Source organism: Bombus flavifrons, chromosome 5 (genome assembly GCF_040668555.2).
Source record: "Bombus flavifrons isolate JBK064 chromosome 5, iyBomFlav1_principal, whole genome shotgun sequence".
NCBI classification, from domain to species: Eukaryota; Metazoa; Arthropoda; class Insecta; order Hymenoptera; family Apidae; genus Bombus; species Bombus flavifrons.
This window is the reverse complement of record NC_138446.1, coordinates 16,318,664-16,341,493: the sequence shown is the minus strand read 5'-3', so window position 1 is coordinate 16,341,493 and position 22,830 is coordinate 16,318,664. Positions and strand designations below refer to the sequence as shown.

Below are 22,830 nucleotides of genomic sequence, written 5' to 3'. Positions count from 1 at the left end.
ATGTTATTAAAAAAAGCGATGTACAAGATTCTATCCAGAGAACACAAGGAAGTGGAGATTGTGGGGAAGCTGTAACAAAATATGTAACATTATAATTTATTCTTAAAGCCACAGTGTTGATTGTTTGATTGTTTCAAAAGTCCAAGATAATGAATCATAAAATTCTATTAAACTTAATAAACTGTAATTACTATAGGAATTGAAACTTTAATAGAACAATTTCAAATTTAGATTTTATAATTCAATATAGAGAAACGTTGAGGCTTCGTTCCAATAGTTAATAAAATAATTCTAGCAATATACAAAGAATAAACTAAATGGATGAATAATGTGCAAAAATACTTACACTGTTAGGCTCCAGAAGATACTTTATCCTCTTGAGTACTGACTCGAATACAGAAAACGAATGTTTAAAAAGAGAAACTATATACAAAAAGAGAAATAAATAATTACCATCGCGCCCGATAAATAAACCGACGAACAAACACTGACTCTAATTTCGCGTATAACTATTGCAATTGGTACTAATAAGAAATATTCTACTCTGAGAAATATTGAAATTACAATTACGAAACAAACACTGACTTCACTAATCGCATTGCACGCAATCATGAAAACATTCTCTGAAAGTAAAACTCTTAGGGGGAGGAGGGCCGTTACATGTCGTTATATGCTTTTCTTCTTCCTCTTACCGAGCGTTTGTTTTGAAAAATACTGCTGTTTACTGCTGTTATAAAGTTACATGTTAAAACGACGTCTGGGAAAGCGTAAAATATTATTTGCGAATGTTATAAAATATGTATCGCTACACTGAACATTAACGAATACTCTAAATGCAATATAACTGATTTTAGGGATTATATCGTGTTACCGAAGGCTGAAACGTATCTTGTAGTAATAAACCGTATCACATTTTATAAATACTCGAAAATCTTTGCAAAAAATCCAGAATTTCTTGACCAAACAGTTGCTGGAAGAGCACGATAATGTTACGCGCCAAAATCTGAACTTGTAATGGCGTCTTCTTTAGAAACAATAAAAGTTATTGATAAGTGTCGTGAGATGGCGATACCATAGAAAATTCACGCGGGAAATGCAACAAAGTATGACTGATTGCAATCTCTTAAATGAGATTACATACATACATACAATAAAATCAAGTCATTCGATTTAAAATTAAAAAATCTATTAAAAAATATTTATTACCAAAGTCTATTAAGGAAACAATACGAAAGAAATAGAAAAGTTTATTAAGAACATTCATTCTAACCGTTTAGAATTCTATTTAAGATATATGTATAATCAAATGAAAAAGAACATTTTTGTAATCTTTTCCAATTTCATCTGTAATGCTATTCTTAATAGCATTATGAATCATGCGTCTAGTATATAGTAATTGTTTAGTACATACTGTTTGATACGTCATTGAATTAACCATTGATTGTCATAGTATCCATTAACCCTTTTTCCATTGTTTTTTCATTCAATCAATTAATGATCTACACACAGGAAAACCACAAATTCGAGTTAAATGTTAATTAAAAAGTCTTCAAAAAGTAACAAAAGTAACAAAATTGTACTAAGCACTTTACCTCACGCTGGGTAACACGTCTGAACGCCGCGATTTTCGACAGGTAAATGACGTCCCGCGTGAAGGCGACGCTTAGCTGCATTCTAATTGGCTAAAGAACCACTTTCTTCCTTCGCGCGAGCAGCTTTGACATGCGCGCGAAATTGAAATAGTATGTTATATAGAAATTTTGTCGATTGATAGAGTATGAAAATCTTCGATTAAATATCCAAGATAATTTGAATGTTTTACTTTTCTCTCGATAAATGGTACCTGTATGTACATAGATAAATAATTTCCGAGAAAATGTGAGCATTCTATCAAATAATTCTGCAATAAACACTTATATATTTGTACATTTACATACTTGTATCCTATACTACGAATTTTTATAGAAAGAGGTGTTGGGTAATTAATGATGAGTTAATTAATAGTAATTATCATATTTGAAGTGTAATATTTTAATAGTAATTATAATGAAGTTACAGGATGCTTTTATACAATATGTATAGATAGATTCATAATATAATCGTTCTTAATTAGTATGATCGACGTAAGTATGCTTAATCAAACTGTAAGTTTGTTATCGTCTATTAGAGAAAAGGATGAGAGAAGAAGAGATATGTAGAGCATGTATTCGTAAACTTTTACGTGAAAAAACAAGATAACTTCCTATGTTGTCAACGCCATTATCAAAACGCTATTCACAAACATTGCCTGGGAATGATCAAAAGAAAAGAAGGGAAATAACTTTATTTTTTCTTTCTCTTTGCGATTCCGTACACGCCTACGCCTGTACAAAATTCAAATGTTTGAACATTCACGAGCATCATTCTTGAACATCGAGAACAGGGTGAAAACACGCGCGATCCGCTTATTTATTATCCAGTGAAATAAACGTAACAATTATGCGTCTCTATAAAGTACTTCTCGTAACCCATGTCACAATAAATTGATAAGATCGCATATTTATAATATATGCATATGTATAATATCTATCTATCTATATATATATATATATAAATATAGATATGTATATGTATATATAGATAAATATATAGATTAATATATATATGTATATATATATATATTAAAAATCACGGAGAACTTCTGTATTCTTCTTTTTTACAAACGTTATATCACCTAATAGAAATTTGTACACAGATTCTCATAAAACGTTACTCTTTTAATTACATGCTCACTTCAATAATCGTCATCCTCGTCGCTTTGGCTTCGAGCCGACTAACATCAGACATATGCACGTACTTTTCTACCTATTCGAGCACGAGCTCCACGAGGTTCCTTGAATTCGCTTCCGTCGAGAATTGCAACCATCGAACTACTCTCTAGAAAGAAAAAAACGTCGATGCTTAATCTTCTCCCGGCTCTGATATCTTTGAATCGTTGCACGATTAGATCGTCTTGTGTAAATATACATACTATTAAAGGAGGGTAATCGAGATTTAGAAACTCGAATCGGGATCTGTCTTTCGCGTAAGACAGCTTCGCACGACGCAAAATAACTTGCAGTAACTTGAGTAAATAATACTACGATTAGCGACCGATAGTCAGGTCGTCGAAGGGAAAGGAGGGAAAGTTCGAACGATTATTAATTACGTGCGCGTGTACAATGAAAACGAGCCTGTAGGAACTACGCTATTGAACAGCTTGTCCGTAACGAACGTGAATATGTGTATATGTGGGTATGTATGTGTACATGTATTTGTTCGTGTATGAGAAAGGACAGTGAATTTCGTTCGATCTCTCTTACATTCTCACTCTTGCGGTGCAAAAAGAAAAAAAAATAGAAACTTGGAAAATAAAAGCCCACCGAATCCAAAAATGTCTGCGAATTATTATAAACGCACTTTTCTTTAGCGTCTTTAACATCTTCTTATCGTACCCCGAAGAAAGTTCAACTTCAAAGAAGTCACGGTGTCAGCGACGAAATTCTCAAACTGACACTTTTTTCACGACGAGTTGCTTGAAAACACGATAGATCGAATTTTCCTACGGTTATAACAGTTACATCAAGACGAACACCTTTGTAACAGTTCTATGTGCGTCACTAAAACAGCATTTCCGCGATTAATTTCCATCTTCTTCAAACTATCCGACCTATGGGCTATGTGGAAATCTCAATGACAGGCTCAGCCGTGTTATTGTTGAGCAGTTCCTGCTTCTCCCTCAGCTTCAGATCGTATTGCGGTGGTGGAGTGGATTCTTTAGCCTCTGCGGGTGACAAGCCATCCGTTTCATCCAAAGGAGAGACTCCTTCCTCGCTATCCTCGTCTTCGTCGTATTCCGTTTCCATCTTGGACTCGTGCATCTCGTGAAGTCGACTAGGTAAATAGGCCGGGTGTGGGGGCAATCCATAGCCAGCCTCGCCACCATAAGTCACCTTTCCCATGAACGATCTGATTTCGTCGAAGTACGTGTCCTCTCGTTCGTTTTCGTTGCTACTTCCCGGAGAATCCGCCACGGAAACAACGCCACTACCGTCGTCGGCTTCGTGTTTCTTCAAATGTCTGTCTAAATTTGTCTGTTGGCCAAAGCATCTCTCGCAAAGTGGACACTTGAAAGGTCTTTGTTTGTCGTGGATATTCCTCACGTGCCGCTGGAGATTACTGGAGATGCTGAAGGACCGTTCGCAATACTTGCATTTGTAAGGTTGTTCACCGGTATGCGTACGCAAATGTCTGGTCAAATTAGCGGATCGGGGGAACACCTTTCCGCAGAACTTGCAGGAGTATCGGTCTTTCATTTTGCCGTGGGCGTGATGATGATGATGATGGTGATGGGGCGCGATCACGGCCTCTTGGAACGGCTTCACGCCGGGGAACGGTCCCAACGGCGGCCTGGCAAGCAGGTCGAATCCTCCGCCTCCTGGCCTAGCGCCGCTGAGCCCGTTCATAAATGTCCCTAAAAAAGGAATCCCACGCGGTGGTCCGAAGGGTGGTAGCGGTGGTAGCAGTCTGGATTCCGGGGTTGTACTACCAGGAGGCGGTGGTCCACCTGGAAATCCTGGAAAGGAACTAGTTGGTCCGCGATACATGGCCTCCAGCAACATCGGGTGAATCGGTCTGGGATACGCCATGTGCGGTGGTGTGGTGGTAGGTGGTTGTTCCGTGGGTAGGCTGGTTCTCAGCTGCGGGCTGTTGGGCACATCCTTGGAATCGACCTCCATTGGCACGGGCGTCTCTTCCTCGGGTTTTGGAGGATCTGGAGGAGGTGGTGCTTCTTCCATCGGCGCTGGCGTTGGTGACGGGCTACGACTCTTTCTCTCTGCGATGTTCGAATTCGTTCGTTGCTTCTTCGTTTGGACTCTCAGATCTAAAGGTTGATCCGTCGTCTCTTCGTTCGTGGTTGCCGGGGCATGTTCAGAATCCGTCTTTTTCTCGTTGTTTCTGTTGGTCTCCCGTTTCTTAGAGGGATCGTCGTCGCTCTCGGGAGTTGGCTGGACAGGTGGCCTAGCTGGAGATGGTCTGAACGAGGAGGTAGCCTCCTCAGCAGTGGATGGAGATACTTTACTATGCTGCGGCAGTACTCTCGGCGGGGTGAAGCGCTCTTTCTTTGGACTGTCGCTCCTTTTCTCAGCTTCCTCAACTTTTGGCGGGAACAAGAGTGGAGTGTTCAAAAAGTTAGGAGCGTTCGGGAAAATTCCCGGATAGGGTCCCATCAAACTTGGTGGGTAGAAAGGCAAACCTCCTGGGAGACTGACCGGAGGTCTGGGATAGACCAGAAAAGGACTCGGCGCTGGGGTTGGTAACTGCGGCATGGCGCCAGGTGGACCGGTCGGCGGTGTCGAATCGCAGAATCGCTTATGCTTTGATAACGAGGTGACCGTGCTGAAGGACTGTCCGCATTTAACGCATTTGATCTGCATACGACAATCAGCGTGCATTCGTTTGTGTCGGCATAGGTTCGAGAACTGCGTGTATGCCTTGAAGCACACCTCGCACTGAAACGGTTTCACGCTGCTGTGGATATGAGTGTGCTGCTTGAGACCGGAACTGGTGGCGAACGTCTTTCCGCATTCGGTGCACGCGTGGCTTCTCGCGCCCACGTGGTGGGTCCTGATGTGACGCTGGAGGTTCGACGGGTCCGTGAAGACCTGCGGTTTGTCCGACTGTTAGCGAAACTTTGAAGATGTTACTTCAAGGAGATACGTGTCGTGTTTTGTAAAGTTTGTGTCAAAGGTGATGCTTACCTTCGGACAGTTCTCGCAGGGGTAGTTGCGGAGATCACCGTGAACGATCGCACGATGACGAACCAACAGTGGTCGCCAGGCGTACGCACGGGGACAATTGTCGCAGCGATGCTGTTCCGCTGGATATCTGTGACACGTTATCAGGTGACTGTCCAATCTGAAAGAAAAACACCAAGGATCTCTAAGAAATTCATCACACTATTCAGACATCTGTCACTAAAATCCTACACTAAACCATATGTCACATCCTCGTTCCGTCGATTTAGCGATTCAAATCGTCGATAGTTTTCCCACTCTCTTAAATTCAATATTCAAGAATGACAAGCCCGGCTAGAAGAACGGCGCTGTGTTGTCGGCAAAAGCCCTGGAAACTGGAGCGTAATCGCGGCGAAATCTCAATGCGGGTCGAACAAGAAACCTCAGATATAATCGATCCGGGGCAGCGCACCGACGAAGACTGCGCTCGGTGCAGTCGAGGATGATGACTAAGTGACTCCGGTAGCGCGCCAGCGGACAAGCTCTCTCGTAATAACGGTCACACGCCCCCGAAGGAAGAGGGTGGTCATCGTATACACACAAAGAAACGAAGAGAGAGAGTGAGAGAGTAAGAGAGTCGCGACAACGGTGGCGATGGCGGGGTTCAACACGAACAACGCTCGTTGTAAGAGCGGGGTGTCGCGAGCTGGCCACGGGTTATGGTCACAGGATGTGCCATGGTGTGGTGGCGGCATTGATTTTACACCCTCGAACACACGTGTCGCGTGAAACCTATTCGTGGTGAGATAGTAGGTTCACGGTGACGGTGCGCTGTGCCAGATGAGCTGCGGGCACGCGACGCCTTCGATGATGCATAAGGGGGTGGCTCGATGCAACCAAATGCGGATCTCGCGCGTACTTTATGTGCTACAACAGGTGACTCTGCCGAGCCGAGGCTCACGGAAGCGGCTGGTGTTACGGTCTGTCGCCAAACCGGGAAACAGATGCCGGAACGGGCCAAAATGGATGTCCGAAATTGGACCAACTGCGGTTACGTAACACTGAAAAACTTTTCGCCAACTTAATTACGAAAACCGTTAACCGTTGCCCAACAAAAATGTTTATGGAATAACATTGGAAATGCATAATTGCAAATACTAAGAAAAGAAGAGTATTTATTTTTAATTAGAAGACTCGATCCTCTGTAAGGTAATTAGGACAATACCCTTTTTCTTTGGTCTTGTAAGCTCGTGGGAAGAAATTAGAAGGCAAATAATCCAAGCTTTCATACGGCGATCGCATCGGTTAAGTATTTGACTTTTCGTTTAATAGCGCTACGCAAACAATGTCGGCCCCTGAAAAAGCTATCGTAATTCTGAAGGCAACCCTCGATATGGTTCGCGTGCTCGGGCCCCTCTTTTCGAACGGAGCGCAGCTAACGCTCAGATTTCGAGTGGATAACGCGCCTCTCGTTCCTATATTTTCCTGTCGATTAATGAATAACTTATCCGTCATATCAAATTACGATTACCAGTTCGATCTGTTGTTTCTCTCGAGCACTAATGCTAGATATGAAAATACGACCGTCCGTATCTGGTATCGATATAAAAATTAATCCTCAAAGTGATAATATAAGTAGATGATTACGAAAAATATATCAATCTCGATCGCGATTTGTCGTCGGTGTGTCGCTAGAGGGGACAATTCCCGACGATCTGATTTCAACAGCGTATAACGACGAGTTATTTATAAATCCTTCATGAACCAAGCTTTAGTATCGTCGACTTTATGGTGATTTCTCGCTTCATAAAACGTAATAATAAATCTATTGCTCGTTGATAAAGGTTCAAGGAGGTCGAGGAGGAAAAGATATGAATTTTAACGATTTTGTTCGAACAACCTTATTTTTAAGATCGAATCAATTACCTAACGAAATTACGGAAATTTATTACGATCAAAGTATGATTTCTTTTTAAGATACTTACAGTTCAATATCTTGAAACGGTTTGTCGCAGACAGGGCATCTGGTCTCCCCTTCCTCCTCGTCTTCTTTATCTTCGTCTACGGTCCCACTGTGTTGCGAGGCTACAAGCATAGAAAAGAAAAGACACATGAAACGACCCTGCAGAAAGAGAAACGAAGATAGACTGGAAGTCATAATTCCGTTCCACTTTGTGACGGGCTGCGGCTCTATAAATTACAACCCCGAGAACGATGATACGTGACCCGTCCTAGTGTGGGCGAATTACGTGATCGAGAAGCGCGCGGGGAGCCAGCAGAGAGTGGCGTGACAAGTGGACGCCGGGATTGTTCCTGAATTATTAAATCAAACCGGCACTATCGGTTTATCTATCCGTGGAAGAACTCGGTCTATCTACGAGCATCCTATGGACGCGACAATTTTTTCCTAAACGTCGCGTTCCTCCGTTTTTCAACAGAAACGTCGAAACACTGCACTCTCAAAATTACAATTACAACGTCGCCCTTTCAGCCTTTTATTTTTAATCGCGATGAGTATTTTCAAAAATCTACGACGATTTCTTTTTAAACATTCAAAAGTTTGAATAATAAACGCAAAACTGAATACGATGGACGAGTGTGAAAGGAGCGAAGAAGAAAGTTAACACGAGAGAACACATCACGATCACTATCAAGTACCTTCTCCTATCGTTAGTCGGTCACGATGCTGCAGTCGACGAAGACAATGGATACAATGATGCACCAGTTAGCTGGTAGAATGTTATTCTGCAACTGAAAACGCGAACGGGGTGTCGGGGACCGCTTCCCATTGGTAACAGCGAGGTCGGAATCCAACCAATCACAGGTGAGACTCGTTTGCCCCCTGCGGCCTCTGTTCACCCCCAACTGACAAGAGCAACGGCAGGTAAAATCAGGAGTCCGTGAACGAGACAGCGTGTAATTTTTAATGATGGAGATTTCAGACCGATCCAACGGCAGGAGTAACGTATTCCTTCTAAAATCTCCGCAAATAAAAAAATACACTTTTTAAATCGATATAAAAAGTATAATCTGTCGATAGGTTGAATAACTTAGCCTTTTTGGTTCACTTACCTAAATACGTTATCTTTTAAATGTAAAAGTGTAAGATAGAGATCAATTTTAAATCGTAATTTAATCGTAATTAATGTCACTTCAAAGCTAGACATAGACGAATTAGAAATATGGAAATAGTTGATCGATCGATGTACGTTGATCGACTATTAGCCGGACGAATGACAAAGTCGAAACGATACCCGTCCACCAACGGTTATTTAAATCTGCCGCTACACTTGTCCCAACCATATGGTCGAGCGATGGCCCCCAACGGACCTTCATGGGAACCGGGCACAGTCCCTACGCCACCAACTACGCCCTTCGCCACGCAGCCAACCCCCCATAGAACGTTAATCGTTCCTCTATCCACGACTAATTTAAAGCGGCACGCCGTGAATTTAAACAATGAAGGATGCGGTCGACCTCGCGATCTGCTAACAGGGTGGTGCACTGCTCTTTCAAAAAACCATCGCATAGATCGACAGTAGATAGAGACAAAAAATATGTCAACGGTTTCATGGAAGGGAAAATTTGAAAATATAAATAACAACATTAGGAATATTTTTTCGTCAAATTCAACCGACTGTTGTCGTCGGATGATTATAAACGTTTCTGATATATTCGTCGTTTGCAAGATATATTAAATTTCCACCAAAAAATGAGTATCGTGTAGATCAATCTTGGTATTATGCGTCACTATCGAGCACGTTACGAAAAAACCTGGCGGAATGTAACGTCGCGTCGTTGAAAGTCAACAGGTGGGATCCATTGGTAATACCCCCTGTAGCCGTGTCAGTTGGCGGTTACATGGGAAAAAGTAACGGAAATCAATGTTTCCGTGGCATCGTGACGGACCAGGACCAAGTACATGGCCCCGAGGAGTTCGAGCGGGATAACGGACTCCTCGAAGCAAAACAAACAGCTCGTCGTCGCTAATATGTTATTCGTCCGCGTGCGTTGTCCACGAAGGTTTAACGGAACAAAATTTTCGAACAGAGAAATCGTAATTCACATTCGCAAATTCCACAAACACCGCGTCGCACGAGTATCGCAACGCGAGTAAAATGTCAAGCATAACGTGTCATTAGTTCGATGAATCAGATAGGGTTGTCATCCATTTTCACCGCCCTCCGCGTGCGCGTGGCACCCCCCTCGAAAACAGCGTCGCGTGCCCTTTTATGCGTGGATACCCCTTTTTTTAAGCTGTGCCCTTCTTTTTTTTCCTTCACCGACCACGAGGCGAGGTTACGCGCGCGTTAATCGACAATACCAGGCCATAAATTATCTACAACCTTAAATGGAGCCATCCAGAGGAAAAAAGAGATGCGTCTCATGGTTGGAACGAAAATTGTCGGGGTAAGCACCACTAGGTAATAGAGGAAAAAACTGAGCGCCGCGAAAAATCAAAACCATAACTCACGTTAACTGCCGCAGCCCGTTGCATCTACGCCCCCCTGATACGCGCCCCGTGCAAGCGTGGTTTACCGAATCGACGCAAAAAGTCGTGCCTGTCTCGCCAACGTAAAACGTCCTCGCTCGTCATTCGACGAAGCATTAGTTCGCGTAACTGCCTATCGAGAACGATTTCGTTCGCGAATATATCCAGCTACTTTGATCGCCAGAGACGGCGCGAACAATCAAGCGCAAATAAAACCGGATATGCCCGAAAGCTTCCCAGGATATATCCGGTATTTTCGTCGTATAGAGTAATCGTGTAAAAACTGATTTCCAAACGTTTCAAACGCATAAAAGAGATCTTATCGCTGTTTTAATGCTGTTCCATGCATAGTCGCACCCTCATGCAGTCGCGTTAAAGCGATTCCCTTAGCATCCCTCCGCACCAGTGAAAAGAAATGATCCGCTGAAGGGAGACGGAGCAGAGATGTCCCTCGCAAGGGTTGCAACGGGGTGTACGCCGTTTGTTTGACATCATTATTCTCGCTGCACGTACCAGATTGCCAGGGATTTCTCGTAAAAATGGTTTCGCTGGATTAACGGCGATTCTGTTGTACATTTTTCCATGTCTCATAGGTTGTAGTCTTTTTTAGCTTATTACGATCCCTAAGGGGGTGAAAAAACACGAAGAACACGAATAGTTTTGCGTAGGGATGGCGTATCGTTGAAACGATCGAAGAAAAAATGAAGTAGTATTTCTAGCGATACGAATTTTTCGATAATCCTTGATTTTCTGATCAAACTTGCATAATTACGAATAAACGTCAGTCGAAAACGTTACAATGAACCTCTCCGGAAGTTGTCAGGCTGACTCGAAATCGAGAAAGGAGTTGGTAACCGAAGAAACCTGCCACCCCTTCTTCGTAGACGATTTATAAGTGGAATAGAAAGTGGGTTGAAATCTTCGAAATTTTAATTGGCTGGAGGGTGAGACCGATTTAATTAAGAACGAGTCGGCTGCGCTCCGTGTCTTCTGTCCTCGGAGGAGACGTTTACGAGTCGGTGAAATTACGAGGAAAAATCGCCGGCGAATTAACCGTAGACACCGCGCCGCCTCCAACTTTCATAATAATCCCGCTTTTAATTACCGCGACATCTGGGTGTCGCGTATAGCCCCCTTTAATCTCTGCCTAGCAGTCATAAGAATCCTGACCATCGTGCAGGAGTTACAACCAGATAATTGTCGAGCAGTCAGGCACCTAGGTGGCAACCCTCTTTGCAAATGTCTCGTATATATTTCTCGCGCTTCACCTAATGAAAGTTGAAGACAAATGGTCGTGGAGAACGAAAGTTTCCCTTTCGCTATTGGATTTCCAACTTTTTCCGTAGGAATCGAGGCGCAGTTGGGTGAACGACGATTTAAATTGAAATTTAAAGCGACTCGAGGCGAGGTAACACGCGGCACGAGTACGTCTATCTCGCGATAATCAGCGCTTATTACGATAAAAAGGGGTTAATACGCAACGGCCGACCAGGTGAATCACGCCAGAATCACGGGTGCATGACGAGCAGCTCGTGCAATCAACGATTCACGATTTACCTTCTGTCCTCCCTCGCATCAGATCAGTAATTCCGCTTTCCGAAGACACCTGCCTCCTGTCATTCCGACTTTTACGCGCGATCCCGCACAAGTGCGCGCAAGTCACGATGTGTATCGGCCCGAAAAGTCGTAAAGGCAGCTTGCCCCGCATGTTCGACGATTGGGAATATTTTAATGGGTTTGATTATCTGTTCGCTTGCCCCGTGCTTCCGTTATCACGTCAGTTGGCGAACACTCGCTGGCTCGCGATCGATCTCTCCTTCGATGGAAAAGCAAATTTTTTAACGGGCCCGGTTTTTGTTCGATCGAGTAACCGTCTCGTGGGCTAATAAAACGGTAACAGCCACAATAACGCAACGAGAAAACGGTATAGCACGCGTCCTTTCTTGCGACAAGATCGCAGCGCGTTTGATACTCACCGGTCTCTCGATCGCTTCTGTCCTCGGTAGTATTTTCACCAAGCATATCCTGAAGTTGAAGAGGTTCTCGAACACCGAGAAGCAGCTCTTCACCCGCCGCTATATCCCGCACCGCTTCGTACACCATCTGCGGACAATGACACCTCCTTGAATCTTCCGACCCTCTCTCGTTGCCTTTCATCGCGAATTATCTCGAGCTTCTTCGAACAATCTCGAGTACCGCTCAATGACAATATCAAAACGATGCTTCGACAATTACGAATCGTGTTACAAAGGATAAAGATCGGTTAAATCGCAGATCGAATCGTCGAGTGAACCAGGAAATCAAAATTCCAATAATTTCTAATTCCCTCGCCATTCGTTAATATCGTAGTTTTCAACGGTACAAATTTTCCAGCGAGTCCATAACAGTCGAACGCAATGAAAGGATCTTTATGATATCGTCAGAAGGTCCCCGAAAAGTCATTACAACGACGATTCTGTAGGGCTCTGATAGAGCGGGCCACATCCCCCATTCCCACAGCGATTGCAAACAGGGCGTATAGGAAGTCACCGAAACGACCCCGTAGGGTGACTTAATAACTAAACACCCTGTATACACGTAGCTTAGGGAGCGCCCACAACGTAGCCAACGCCATGTGCCATGGTTCACATAGATAGAAAATGCAAAGGACGGGAGGTCAGGATCAACCTCAAATTGACACCGCGACCTCCAATGTCTCTGTCCAATTTATAGAACCATCCTCGAAGTTCCTGAACAGTTCAATGCGTAAAAACGCCGCTGCGTTGAAACTCGATACGTGTTGTCTTCTACGAAATAAATACGATTATGGTGAACACGACGGTATATCGTCTATTTATTTGAAGAGAATACCGCTGGCCTAGTGGTTGAAAACAACAACTCGGCGACTAGCGTAGTTGCGTGCGGAAGAACAAGAGAGTTAAAATTTTGAAGTAGTGCATTTGGCAGTTACAAATCTAAACGTAAATCTACAAACTTGGTCGCGGTTTCCGTTCCATCGTCGTCTCATTAGCGAGTCACGGAAACATGGCAGTGTGGGCACGTGTTTTTTTTTTATTAGTTTCGCTAGCACACGTAGAATTAACTACGAGTGCGTCTGACACCGTGTAATTAGTCCTTCCTATTAACTGCAACTGTCGATCCAGTGTCAGTTGCGTTCGAAATCGAATTCGTTAGTGGTCAATACCGAACGCCACGCGCGAAGTTACTATCGACTTGTAAAACAAATTGTCGAAGCTCGCACGGAAATGGAAACGTTCGTGGTGAGTGGTATTTGCGATCATTACATAAACCGCTGGCAAAGCCGAACGAGCAATCGTTACGTTTTGTGTTTGTAATGTATCGAATTTTTCTTTTTTTAATTAACGGTTATTACCTGTCCACCAATAAGCACGTGTCGCATATTAACGGTGTGCGGACTGCTAGTGCTTCGAACATACTTCAACCAATTATTTGTTTCGTGGGATGCGTCCAACCATCCCCTGACTCCACTTCCAGCTGTACGAACCTGAAAAAAATCATTTCCCCATAATGTACCACTACAGAAACGTTTTCTTTTTTTTTTTTTTCAACGTCATCCATCGCACCTGACGTCAGTATTGACACTACGAGAATCGTATTCGAGTATCGTTAAGAACCAATAAATATCTATTGGGAACACGATGCGGCCAGTGCACGTGCTGAAAACAGTATGAACGCCAACTTCCGGAGGCGAACCGCAATGTTTTGGATCCGGGACATTGCGTTTAACGGACTACCGCTCACGGATATCGCCCTCTCATCACCCAGTGTTACTTGCCGTTCCAGCATCCACTAGGGTCTCTACTCTCCCTACTTTTAGGGCGAGACAAGTGATTTTTTCAATTGTCTCGCGCGACCACGCTTCGCTCCGAGACGCTTGGCCGACCAAGCGTCTCACCCTGATACGCCCCTGGACAGCCCGCCTTTCGATACGTTTCCCAACCAATTCCCACCCTCGACTCACGCTGTAAACACATTTCACACTTCTGTCGAGAACTTCGTTGTCTATAGCCTTCCTAGAAGAACCGTTTAACACTATCAACGTGCGATTTAATTTTAGTTTCGTTTAACGTTAAAAGTGAAAAGTGAAAGAGTTTCCCTTATTATATAAATTCCAAGATATCTTTTTATATTAACAAAAGGATAATGGATCGCAAATATAACGATTCGTCTATTACTGAAAAATGTCACAGGAGTTCGTCGATGTAAAGCTTCTTCCTTAAAAGTAAAGGAGGCACTTCAATGCTTCCGTATCAGAGATATCTAAGAGCGTTTCGCCACAGACGTTCGTCCGTTGGTCGGTTTTACCCTACCACCTGCCGGTCACGAATAAAACTAGGTGTGCCCATAAAAATCAATGAATCTCGCAGGTGGATAAGCGTCTACCTTACAGGTAAGTAATTACGGTTACCTTGACTTGAAGGGTTGTTTCTTACGGACAATGATCCGTAGCTTGTGTAAAGTCTGAAAACATGGGATGAGCCTGCTGGAATTATTTACGTCTCGGCGCTTCCGTATTTCTGCATCACGTTCTTAACTGTCACGCTTGAACACTAACGTTAAGAAGACGATTCTTTCCAAAATATCAGTACGTTATTAAAAGATATCGAGCGTTCGATATGCAAAGACGGATATATAAATTTCTAGGATTCGTAAAACTAAATGATAATGTTCGCGACAACGTGTCGCGCTCGATTTCCCGTTTCGGCGACTTCAATGATTACGTAGGACGTGTCGGTTGCATCGGATATCATTGATGGACACATAGCTCAGGTAGGAACGGTAGGACTAGTAGTACCCTATAATACTGAAATAAGAAGTGGGACAGTTTGGCAGACAGGAAAGGGAAGAAAGGAGAGCGAGATGGCAACGATTCTTTCGGCACTCATAATGGCCAGTTTAGCTACCGGGCCTGGTAAGGAGCGTTTCTGGAAGATGGGCACGAACGAGCCATCACAATAGGGCTTCTAGTTGTGTAGCGCGACAGATTAGGATCTCAGGATGGTAACACCTTTCACCATGATGCGCCAACTTGTTACTTACTCGTGCAGCAAAGAGCATTTTTGCCGGGAAAAATAGAAACTTGTTAAAATTCCCACTTCGTACTCAGGTCCTCAAGAATTTTTCTACGAACTGCAACATCAACGTGTCCATTCATAAATCCGTTTTTTCCACTTACGAAAACTTGCTTCGTACGAAATCGTAATTCGATTATATATAATTACGATAATTTAATATTAAAATATCACTCAAGGTTTGAACGTTATTTTCGCAGTGATTCGTATCATCCTCGAGCGGTTGTCGGAAAGTGACCGTTCAGCTGACGGCAAAGCTCGCAGCAGGATTTCTATTCGCTTTGTCGGCGAGCGCGGACATGTGCTAACAATTCGAAGGACAGATTTGTCTAGCCGTGGATCTCGTTCATTCCCATAATCGTGGCGCAGAAAGCAGCGGCAAACGAGGGGTTGCGGCTCCGAGAGTTCTCCCGTCGCAACCGGAACGCGCATTAACATCGGAACTCTTTGAAATTAAAAGCTGAAATAGCCATTCCGGGAAAGGCGAATAGGGATACTCGAAATTTTGACGTTCTCCGCGACCTCTGCCTGCAGATATTGTTCCTTTTATCGAATCGGAAAGAATTAATTACGAGCCGCGCATTATCTTTGTACAATAACGACGAACACCGGTAAAGCCGGTGAAAACTGGGCTCAAAGGAAAAACGAGAGTACGAGTTAAATGGAAAGCAGGAGTAGAGGAAAGGAGGAGAGAAGGGGGGCGAGCGAGTCGACGGGCGACGCGCGAATAAATTATAATTGCATGATTCCTTGAGCTTCTTTAGCGGCACGCCGCGCGTCGCCGCGAAATTGCTAAAATTGGCAGAAATACGCGACCATTTTAATTACATTCCCGGTGTTCGTGCTGATTTTTCTCTATGAACCTGCATCCTCTAAAACACCGAGCGATATTCACAGTTCGACGAGCAGAAGGCAACGATGATAATTGAACGTACCGGCGTTGACTTTCACAACAAGGGAAAACGTGGAAAAATAGTATAATAGACGAAGGAAATGTCTATAAAAGTGCACCCGCGAATATTTCCTTGCTTCTTGCTTTAAATTTTCGAGCCGTTAGCGACCCATTCGAACTCTGCACCAGGAAAATCCTTCGAAACCTAATTTGTTCGTTCGCGCGGGCAAGAAAGCTGTGCACCGGCTGAAAGAAAAGGACGAGAAATCGGAACAAGCGACAAGAGGCGACAAGATGTATCTCAGGCTTTCGGTCGTTCTGCGGAACACACGGCCAGGGGATTCCTCGTTCGCCCGGCATGAGGCCCACAGGACACAGTCGTGTCGTACAAAACATGCGATCTCTTCGTTTTCCCTTTGTAATCTCACACCTTCGACAAAACCGAACCGACGAAAGATCTTTCCACGTCGGCTGGATTTTACCGAAAATACCCCACGAGAAAGGAGACGAGGTCAGACAGCGCGCCAGATCTTCGTGAATCTTCATCTCTCAATGGACCCTCATAATCGGCGAGGTTCCGCGTCGTTTTCCACATTTCTCGAGGATCAGCCATCGTACGAGGGAAGGAACGATCGTGATCTTTTGCTGTCCAACCCGGCGTTTCTATCTGATGGCGTTTCGTAGGGAACATCGCCCATGGAACGTGTCCATTCATGAATTAAAATACCGTACGCCCAGGTCAGAGCTTCTCGCGTCGATCCTTTCTCGAAGCTCTTAAAAGATGTCCTTTCGGCTCGAGTGAAACGTTGCTCGGTGGAAATATCGTTAAACGTGTAATGCTCGATGGTATTTAATTTGAATCGTGAAAGGAAAAATAAGTCGGGTTGAACGAACGAGAATGTAAAAATAAATGAAAAATGTTGTCCTCGCGTAATTTTAATGTACAACTATAACGGCCACAGAGAAAGGGGATGAGAGAGAGAGAGAGAGAGAGAGAGAGACCTGTGCGACGTGGTAACGAGGGACGAAAGTTATGAATAAAGTGGATCGATAGCATATGATAGTACCGTGATGGCCGACGCAAAAATGCTTTTAGCCGACACAGCGTGTCCGCCCCCTCCTCAAAAATCGACCTCGCAACTTTCCTGATTCGGCAACTTCAAGGTATCGCAACGTTTCCATTCGAGCTTTTCCTCGTATAATATTATCGAAATTTTTCCACGACACGACTCTTCGCCTAATTCCACAAATACAAGTTGACAATGGTCGATGACAAGAATCCTCGGATCCTTCCGAGTTGATCAGAGTCACGGGCGTCACGTAGATTACAACAGCGACAGTGAACCGTCATTATCGTCCTGTGACGCAACAATGGCATATCGAATTCCATTTTCATCCCTCCGCTCGTCGACACCGGGGCGAAAGAGAGACTCGTAAACATCGTGTGCCCCGGCACAGCGGTGAATTTCCCAGAGTTTCGAGAAATTCGTTGGGCGTCGCGAGCCGGGGAGACTGAAACGGTCAATTATCATCCCCTAAATAACAGGACTGTTTACGATTTCAGGCGTCGTATAGCGCCAGCGCAATCCCCCAACCAAATGCGGCATTAGCCATGGCGACATCTTTGCTTAATTTCCTCTTAGTTTAAAGCTCGCCCCTGCGAGGAGATCGTAGACGACTCGAGCCGACTGCCAAAGTCTCCTGCCGCCCTTAATTGGTCTGCGATTAATTTCTGTCGATCGTTCGAGGATTCGTCCGTTTGCCACGCAGAAACTTTCTGCAGAAACTCTCGCGAGTGTTTCAACGGCGTGTCCTTTTTTTCACGACTGTCAGAAGCAATTTATTGTATCGAAGCTGCCGTTGGAGGAGAACTCGCGCGACGGTCGGTCGAATTCCCAAACGGAATGAAATTCGAATGAAGCCGATATCAAACCGACGGACCAACTTTAATTACGTTTTTGATAACGAAGCATACGTGCGATAAAGAGACGAAGCACACGAGCGCGAATCGTAAAATCAAAGCGCGCGTTACGCAAGCGCTAGGATATCGGTGTCTAATCGCACGGCTGCGTCCACTTCCGGACAAAGGCGATCGAGTTTTCCATTTAAACGCAGAATACGATAAAGAACGATTCGTAAGTAGGACTCGACAAAAGGTAAGCCTGGTTTTTATGTCAGAACGTCAGTTCTCTGATTCATGCGCTGTTCGTCGATCGAACAGACTTTTCTCCCCGATTAGGTACATATTTTCCCGTACTTGACCCACTTGACTCGTGCCGGAAAAGTAATGCAAGTAATGACGAAGCAAACGGTGCCCTTCGACCCGTGTCTAACGCGCAGCAGATGCCACCCCCGACGCGCGTTCACGGAACCGACTCCGAACCTCTTTCTCTCTGTATTCCATCGTGTTTCTAAGGGAAGCTACCCTTGGCGTATCTAGCGGTATAAATTATATCCGAGTCGCGTCACTGCCAGCCCCTTATATGATCGATCATTAGAGAGACTAGCCTGCCAGAAAATTTGCCAAAATCGTTCGACTCGTATTTCCTCGAGAAATTCCGCCAAAGGAAAGATAATGAAGTTTCCTCGTTTGACGAATGATCTTTGGTGTCTCGAAAATTAACGACGTGGCTCGTTTCCTGACCGTTTCGTTTCGGACGTTCACAGGACAAAGTCAGAGTTTCCATTTCAAATTACCCGTATATTTTTCCTTTCCGTCGAACAAGCGCGATAGAAGGCTGTTTTATTTAACGAGCAACATAACATCTCGTTGTTGGAGAGAGGTAGGCCGTTCGTCGATGTAAGTGCATCCCAATTAATGAATCCCTGGCGAAACAGGCGGGACAATTAAGTTGACGCCGGAACTCGTGTAGCTCAGGCCTGCCAACGGCGTCGTGATTAATGCAAGCCAATGGTGGAAGGCATACATGAAACGCCTCCAGGCTGCAGTGTATTCCTGTGTATATTGAACTTAGGCTACCTTCCCGGACCGGACCAGATTAGTTCGGTCATTGTGACGGGGCCTGCGCGCTCGTATGCACAATCTGTCAACCGTTCGCGTACCAAATTCTGCCAATCTCGGACTAAGTAGACCTATGTGCGAAACCGTTCTATGGATAAGCTTGAATTTTCCAGCGAATTCCAATAATCCAATGAATTAAATCGTCGCGAACGAATCTCTGATTACGCGATAGAAGGAAATATCGGCAGGTACGATCGTTCGATGATTTTCGCTTTCGGCGACGATCAGTTCGTTTCAATATCGTGGCTTGTAATTCCATCGCGGCGACTGGAAATCATCGAACTGATCAAACATTCGACCAGGCGGATCAAAGCGTCGCGTCGCCATGAAACACGATTTCCCTTTTTTTCAAGCCACTGGAAAACAATAATTGCCATTGATCGCTCGTCGATTCATGGTTACGATATTGAGTGTACATTTTCAATGCAGCGACTGGCGTGCGTCGATGAATATTGCAAATAATACCGAGCTGTTTAACGATAGATTCGTTACGCGGTGCTTTTTTAATGGATGAAGCTAAAAATTTCGTTGCATTGGAGAATAAAATTACCGATTTCGATTTGCAGGAAGGTAATTTCCAACGATATTTTTGCCGAAACTAATTTCGAAAAATCCAACGCGATTCAAACTGCCATTTTGCATTCTGCTGGCCCTCGAAAACATTTTCATGGACAATACGAATTCCGAACTCGCGGGCTAAAAAGATTCGGTAAACGTTCTTTGGATAAACGTAATCTCAGGAAGGTGTTTTCATTTTGCTCCGGGTCACCCCTAAAGAGTAACAGTTTCGCAGATTCCAGACAATTGGCGGCACATCAAAGGCGTCGATTGTTTCCTGTAAATTATAACTAGGAGGGCACTTGCATGACTTCTCGTTATGAGTTGGTGAACAAGTTCAATTAAGTTCACGCGACGAAAACGAGGAACGGCTTCCTACACACGCGGAGACCTTATCCGGCGTCTGTAGCACCATCAACCCCATGAAACTACCCAAACGGTAGAAACACTGTTCCGAGAAAGAGATCCGGAGCTAGAGAGAGAGAGGGAGAGAGAGAGAGAGAGAGAGAGAGAGAGGAAACGTCGAGGGGAAGAGCGAAGCAGGACGTGGTGACAACGAGAAACCAGGAAGGCAACGAGTTAGTTATCAAGTCGTAAAATTTTAACTGTCGTTTGTATCTCGAGAACGTTTTCGATTCGTGATATTGCATTGGCACGAACTATCTCGACGATTCACAAAATCGAACTGAGAACGATTCGAACAAGGAACGAATTTCAAAGAAAATTTAATAAACTCTCGGTGTGTCGCAAGATCGAGGGATCCTTTTTAGGTTTTTAGCCTTTGGTCCAGAAATGAGCGTAGTAAATCGTAGTGGTTCGAAGGGTGGCCGGCCGAGGGACGAGAAAACCAGCGTGCAAGGAGCGATCCTTTGAAGACGATGATTCCGACGACGCGTCTCCATTGTACCGGATAGCCGGGTCAGCCTGACGACCGGGCAACACGTGTCTGTTATGTCTATTATCGACAGATAGTGGGGTAACGAGCGGACGAGATTTATCACCCTCCGTTGCCACCCTAGAGAAACGAGAAGCGGAGGGCTGCGATGGTAAAGCGAGAGAGAAGGCCGGTTTACAGCTGGTTTGACAGAAAGAAAGGCCAGTTAAAGCCTTACAGTCGAATCTCGCGCGACGCGTGCTCGTTTCGGCCAAAGTATACAAACGCCTTTACTCGGAGGAAATTTATTGGCCTGCCGAGACACGTGTACGTAGCATCTCATCTAGACAAAGATGAAGAATTATGTTTTATTGGACAAGGAATTTTAACAACCACGTTAAACTAGACATTTGGGCGAACGATATTTTCAAATTTAGTACTTTCTACCACCGTAACTTTTTGCTATAACCAGGCGAGCGTTTACTCGAACGACTGGATCATGGGGCGAGAGTAAAACTCGTTGGATGTAAATTTAATTGTCAAAATATACACGTTAACTATTCAAGTCGCGCGAAGCTGTATCATAGCTTTATTAACATAATAGGAGAAGGTGCAGCCGCAAACAAGCCTGGGCAAACCTGTCAATCAAAAACCCGATCCACGAGAAAAGGGTTAGTTAGCCGGTGGCCTGTGCATTCTTGGCTTCACACAGGATAACGTATACGATACCACGGTGCATGCACAGTTAAATATTTTCATGCCTATTCCTAGACTTATTTGCCCCTACGTAAGGTCTTATTGCATCCCGTATTATTTATTATTACAACGATCAAACGATTCGAGCTACTTCAAAAGGTACGTTCTACTTTCGATCGAACTTCTTGAGAAAAGCGCGCTAGCCCCATGCAAGGGGTGCAAAAGTTCGCGTTATAAGACCGAATCACCCCGTTGACCGGTATATTCGCATAAATGGCTATCAATGGGGATCCTTTAGCTGGGACACGTCTGACCGTCTGACAGGCCTCACAATGCCAGATATTCCCCGCGTCACTGATTGTCACTTGTTTCCTGCCGATTTTGTCCACCGCGGAACTTTTCTCTCGCACCGTTTCTTTCTCCGATTACAAATTCAAATGACGAAAATCACCAACCGCGTAACCCTACGCCTTGAGAAAGCGAAGGTCACTGCGTTGCCTTGAAGCACCATTCCCTTCGTATTATGGTGACGAAGAATATGCACGGCATGTGGAATGCGAAGAAGAAGAGAAGAGAAGATTTGAGAAGAGAAGAGGAGAGAAGAGAAGAGAAGAGAGGAAGAAACTGCCGTCGCGTTGCGAATCGCGCGCTTCGCGCCGGCCAACTTAATAAGAAGCTGAATCTGAAGGAGGCTGAATCGAGAAGAAGAGAAGGTGGAGAGAAGGAAGGGAATGGAGGGTGAGCATAATGTGGCTCATTGTCGAATCGCTTCCGGGGCTTGACCTCCAGCAACGCCCTAAAGACCAGTTCACCTGGACAATGTCCACGAATAATGGGCACCGGTGGCGTGCATTGTACGATCGGTAGGTACGACGGATACGTAGATTGTTTAGAATACGTGCTTCCAGATAGAGCGAGAATTTAATAATATCCACAATAAGATCCGTCGGCACCACCTACATAGACCCCTCGATGGTTCTCTCGATCCTCTATATCGTTTTCGTCACTCGTAAGTGGTAGGCGTAGAAGGAATACCCTCGCTCCATTGCGAGACATTGTTATTTCAATGAAGATCGCCTCGAACGAATTCGAGAAGGGTGCGTTGTTCGCTCGTTGACGGCGATTAAGTAACGTTTTGAAAACCGTTCGAGCTCGATAGAGGCGCGCTACAACGGGCAAACGGTACGGGATCGCCCAGCACGGATTCTCTGTTTCTCTCTTTGCGACGCGTCACAATTTGTCTCATTACTGGACATCGGGGTGGTTGGTGCGGTTCGCGCGAGGACACGTTTCGTCGAGAGTCGCCATTTATATGATTTGTCAGCGACATACGTCGCTAATGGCGCAGCTTTCCAGCCGATTTGTCGAAAAAGTGGCCCGTACGATCAACGAGGCGCGTGTGCCTGCTTCAATATGAAAAACAACCCATCTTCCGTTCTTTTTTCTA

At 44.6% G+C, this 22,830-nt stretch overlaps 1 protein-coding gene across 5 annotated transcripts in view; it reads right to left on the bottom strand.

Moving 5' to 3' along the window:
- Nucleotides 1-2,032: 2,032 nt before the first annotated feature.
- LOC138180216 (transcription factor hamlet) overlaps nt 2,033-22,830 on the bottom strand; it is a 64,615-nt gene continuing 43,817 nt past the window's right edge. For 3 of the 5 annotated variants that reach the window (XM_069113830.1, XM_069113828.1, XM_069113827.1), the window contains 5 exons: nt 13,622-13,753; nt 12,225-12,351; nt 7,742-7,841; nt 5,781-5,937; nt 2,033-5,699 (listed from right to left, as the gene is read on the bottom strand). In XM_069113830.1, the coding sequence (XP_068969931.1) occupies nt 3,696-5,699; nt 5,781-5,937; nt 7,742-7,841; nt 12,225-12,351; nt 13,622-13,753 (2,520 nt within the window). In that variant the 3' untranslated portion in view covers nt 2,033-3,695. The remainder of the gene's footprint in view (nt 5,700-5,780; nt 5,938-7,741; nt 7,842-12,224; nt 12,352-13,621; nt 13,754-22,830) is intronic. The other 2 variants (XM_069113829.1, XM_069113831.1) reach the window with 2 other exon arrangements.